The sequence below is a fragment of the Lipomyces chichibuensis genome, assembly GCF_038497645.1.
Source record: "Lipomyces chichibuensis strain CBS 12929 unplaced genomic scaffold V1513scaffold_129, whole genome shotgun sequence".
Taxonomy (NCBI): Eukaryota; Fungi; Ascomycota; class Lipomycetes; order Lipomycetales; family Lipomycetaceae; genus Lipomyces; species Lipomyces chichibuensis.
The window spans coordinates 1-4,648 of NW_027117581.1; the positions used below are offsets into that span (position 1 = coordinate 1).

General features: G+C 49.8%; 2 protein-coding genes across 2 annotated transcripts; both read left to right on the forward strand.

Annotated features, from left to right (window-relative positions):
* Nucleotides 1–1,385: 1,385 nt before the first annotated feature.
* On the forward strand, nucleotides 1,386–2,516 carry V1513DRAFT_428524 (uncharacterized protein; the record flags this gene model as incomplete). Its single annotated transcript, XM_066896296.1, has 3 exons — nucleotides 1,386–1,811; nucleotides 1,837–2,286; nucleotides 2,391–2,516. 3 exons carry the CDS (start codon nucleotides 1,386–1,388, stop codon nucleotides 2,514–2,516), a joined length of 1,002 nt encoding a protein of 333 aa, XP_066750245.1.
* A 93-nt stretch (nucleotides 2,517–2,609) lies between these two features.
* Nucleotides 2,610–4,124, forward strand: V1513DRAFT_386735 (uncharacterized protein; the record flags this gene model as incomplete). Its single annotated transcript, XM_066895274.1, has 4 exons — nucleotides 2,610–3,176; nucleotides 3,218–3,369; nucleotides 3,443–3,794; nucleotides 3,858–4,124. 4 exons carry the CDS (start codon nucleotides 2,610–2,612, stop codon nucleotides 4,122–4,124), a joined length of 1,338 nt encoding a protein of 445 aa, XP_066750246.1.
* Between the last annotated feature and the right edge of the window lie 524 nt (nucleotides 4,125–4,648).

Sequence of the window (4,648 nt, forward strand, 5' to 3'; positions counted from 1 at the left end):
GGGTCCCTAACCCTTCAGCTGGTTCGCCGGGTACGCCGCAATGGCTATTTTTGATATTATGAAAAGTTTGGTGGCCATTTTTGATATTTGCCCTTATAAATATCACCACGTGTTCCCGCTGCTGCTGTTGCCGTTCCCTGTCATCGTCTGATGCAGGGACACTGAGAATGGAACTGGGAGTGCCAGAAGGCGAGAACCAAGCTACTTGGCCACCATCGGTCGCAGCGATGCGTTCTACAAACTAGCGAGAGGGGAGTCTGTGACAGGCTGAGATCCTCTTTAAGCACACCCTGCAATTCGTACAATCTGGTCATATTGCTAACGTTCCAAAAGCAGCTGACGATGACGGGCAAGGGCGTCGCAGGACTGAGTGCAAGACGGCGAGAACCTAGCCACTTGGTCCACTGCCGGTCCCAGCGACGCCTTGTCGACAAGTCGTCAAGAGGCGACAGCAACAACCGAGATCCTCTATAAACCACCCTAGAATTGGGTTCCCAAGGTGTGGCAAGTTTCGGTCTGTTTTCATTTTATTGAGAATTCTGATATTTCGTGTTTGACAACAGCATTTTTAAAAATGGCGTGATTCCTACATGTTTGCAAAGGCTCTGGCTTAAAATAGCGCGGGGCGGAATGATGCGCGGAGCGAACATTTTGACGGGTTATATTAATTAAGTCGCTCGGAGTTACGCCGACATAGGCAACTCCGGAAAGCTGCTTTAGGCAACGCCCCAGAGTATACATATAATGGAGATTTGTGACAAGGTCCAATCTCATGCTAGCCCTGAACAAGAATGGTAGGATTATCGTCATCTCCCTGAATCTCCTTATTTTTACGGGAATGCCGGATTTCTGCTGTGGCGCGAAGTCAGTCTCAAAATAAAACATATATCTTTGTTAATTTCGTAAGGTGAGCTAATCCCTGCGCCGCACACAAACTATGTCATGCACACGCACGTGCAACGTTTTATTGGTTGTCGGACCTGCGATAAATTTGAGTCTTGCTAACCAGCATTTCTGCATGTCCTGCATTGCATGCATGGCCTGCACAGACAGGGCCAGTGACCTAACTTGGCAGGGGCCGTAACTGTGAGGATGGCTCAGGTTCAAAAGGTCCCGCACGTGGGACTCAGGGATGGCCGACCGTCCGGCCGGGATGGAAAAGGTGCAATATGTTCGGAGCCAATGACTGCGTCCCAGTGCACCCACGTCCTGTCATCCGGCCAGTCCGTCGTTCCCTGAACTGTTCAGTTCTTAAAGAAAGTTTAATATTCTGGGCAATTTCGGCTCCCGCCTGAAATATAAGAGTTCAACGGTCCTTGGCACCAGGAAATTTATTGGCGATATCCAAGTTTTGACAGCTCTTGGCAGTGAAGACTGACAACGCAATGGACAAGAACGTTGTTCATCACCATGGCCCGATAGCGGCTGAAATTCCCGTTCCTCACGGTGGCCAGGATTATGACTCTATCAATGGCCAGATTGTCGACGACTCTGAGATTAGCGACGGTGCTGCCCTTGATTCCAAGGACGAAAAAGCTATCTTCTCATATTTGCTTCATCCGGATGATAGCTACGACGAGAATGGCACTTATTGGGCCGATATGAAATTTGGACAGAAAGTGTCATTCATTACCAAGGTGGACAATGCGGAGGCTAAAAGAGAATTGGGAAATTTGTGGACAATGTTCAAGAACGACCCTTTAAGCCCTGTTTCGTGGTATTTCAGGGACTGTGTTATTCCTGGTTTAGGTCTAGGTCTCGAAGGCTATGTTCTATTCTCTATTGGAAACGTTACGCCTCTGTTTCAGAAAGTTTGGCCAACATGCTGGAAGTCAGGCAAAGTCTGCAACAGCACATGGATTGCTGCGACAACATATCTGGAAGTTTGTGGTATTATTGTCGGACAAAATCATGGTCGGTCTTCTTGGAGACAGTATCGGTCGTCGATTCGGACTTATTCAGGATGCTGTGATTATGCTTATCGGTTTGATTATGCTCACGGCCTCGTGGGGTGTTACCCTTAACGGATGGGTTATTTGCTACGCCTGGTCGCTATTCTTTTATAGTGTAGGTGTTGGTGGTGAATATCCCATGACTGCTACCTCAGGAATGGAAAACGGTGTCGGTTCTGGAAAAGTGTCGACTAAGGAAGATCGACTTCATCGTGGACGTAAGGTCCTCTTGGCATTCTTGATGCAGGGCTGGGGTCAATTTTTTAACCAGGTCCTTCTGATTCTTTTGCTTCTTATTTTCCATCATGGCAGCGGTAATCCTCCATATTCCGAGGTAGCGACGCAATGGACTTTCCGCATTAGTTTTGCTATCCCAGCATTGGGCACCTTGTGGTTGGCTTACTATCGTTACTATAAGATGCCCGCTGCAATAAGCAGTTGGCTCTTGCTAAGAAGAAAGCTAAAGTCACTGGCTATGACATGGATCTTTTGAAGCTATCATTTACATACTTTGGACCTCGCATGATCGCTACCTGTATTGCGTGGTTCGCTGAACCCGCCTGAGAAATAAGAGATGTTAGGCAGGACATCGCAAACGACTTCATCACACAAGGTCCGCTCGCTTTCTGTCCACAGTAATTAGTTTGATCTTACCCAATGGGTCGCTTGGTGAAACTTATCGGAGCAGGCATAGGCCTGACAACAGAGGCTATCAAACCGCGCCAGTCTCAGTCGCCTTCGCCGTCGCCAGCGGCCGGCACCAGCAGAAGTGCCTCCGCCAACGTGCCACAGTACAGCGATTATCGTACACAGTCCGTGGACCCGCCAACAGACCCCGCAGACCAGCACGGCGACTACTACGACTACGACGACATCCAGGACTCGGAAGAACACGAGGAGGCCCAGGCCCGCGACGAGGATGATTGGGACCTGGACGATGCCGTCGAGGAGTATACAGGTTCGCGGGCCTCGGAGGATGAGGAACCACAGGTCGACACCGATGAGCTATTTCGAACATTCATGGCCGCGATCCCGCCACCTCCGCAATCAGCCGACCTCACAAAGTTGCCATGTCCCGTCATTATTCCGCAGCGGAGACCGCGTAACAAGTCTCGTGGTTTCATTCGCGCCTATGCTCCAGTCCTCGAGGGCTGCGGCATAGACCAAGCGACGTTCATGAACTTTCTCAAGAGTTTTCATCAGGCAAGCAAGGCAAGTCTTCGTGTCTACAAATATTCTTATTTATATGTTCAAGTCCTCAACAGCTAATCCAACTGCTACAGGCCTCCCCTTCCCTCGACGTCATCAACCTTGCAGCTTTCGCTGCGGGCTTCGTTCCATTGGGGACGGCCAAGGCTGCCTCCGTTGCTGTGCAGGTTGCTGTTGGCTTTGCCAAGGAGATCCAAGCGAGACAAAGGTTGGTGTCGGTTGTAGTCCGTCCCTTGCTGATGAGATAAGGCGTTCCGTTCATACACTCACACGCTTCATAGGACCAACTCTTTCTTGGACAAGATGAACGACAAGTTCTTTAAACCACGCGGGATCTTCTGCGTGATCATGACGTACAAACCTGACCAATCTACGCCGCATGAAATCGTTGACATCTCTCAAACAGTCCGGCAGACTGTTGCACCTGCTCCGTCCGCGGCCAAAGAATATCTCAAGAAAATGCGTCTGTCGAGCGGTAAAACATACGGCGAGGTAGAATTACCAGAGTCTGCACCCCTCATCTTCCCCGCGCTTGACAGTCTTGCCAGCGACAAGGGGCAAGAGCATAACAAGCTCAAGCAGAGTCAAAAGTTTGTTTCAGACTATTTTGACAGACGCGCGCAAGCAACTTATGTACGTTGTATGAATCTGATTCATGTTCTCCAACGTAGAAACTGACAAGATTACGTCGTCCAGACCGCGCAAAACCCCGGCTCATCCCTGACCGTGCCCATCGATTCGCAGTTTGCGTCTCGCTACAGCGATCCTAACCACCCTGCGAATAGCGGTTCTCTGATCGCCCTTGTGACAGGAGGCAAGGTCGATCCCAGGAGACGAAGACGAGAGCGGCGTGCCCGCCGAAAGGGGCTAGATCCGTCTACTGTGCCGGTCGCCCCCCGGGAGGGCCGGATCAAGCGGATGTTGAAGCAGGTGAGCAACCCCCAAAAATTCATAGTTGCGTAGCTCCAGGACTTTTTGACTTACATTTATTTTGGGATATCTTGTATCTTATGATCGTGAATCTCCCGACGGACGATGAGATGGAGGCATCTAAGGTGCAGCTGAACAACCTTATGGCCGCAGCATAGTTTCCCAAATGGCGTTATGACAAACGGCAACAACGGAAACTTGGGAGGCAGGGAGAAATAATTTTATTTGTAATATCCTTTATCGGTAGTGAAAATGTATGGCAGCCCAGGTTTCTAGATCCAGTAAAAAGCAGCGGATAATCAGGACTCGGATACAGGTCGAAAGCACCTTACAATATCGGGATGGTCACACCACCGCTGTTCCCGTAGTGTTCGATGATACGCAGTATACTGAATACAGCAGAGGAAACCTTTTTTGATGATGATACAGCTCAACGATACCGGTCTCGACGACCTCTATTTATGTTGAACGAGGTTAGGGTTCCACCCAGACGCTGCTGGATAGAGTTTGTGGCGCACTGCTCCGGCACCATTGAGAATATGGCAATTCTGGATTTG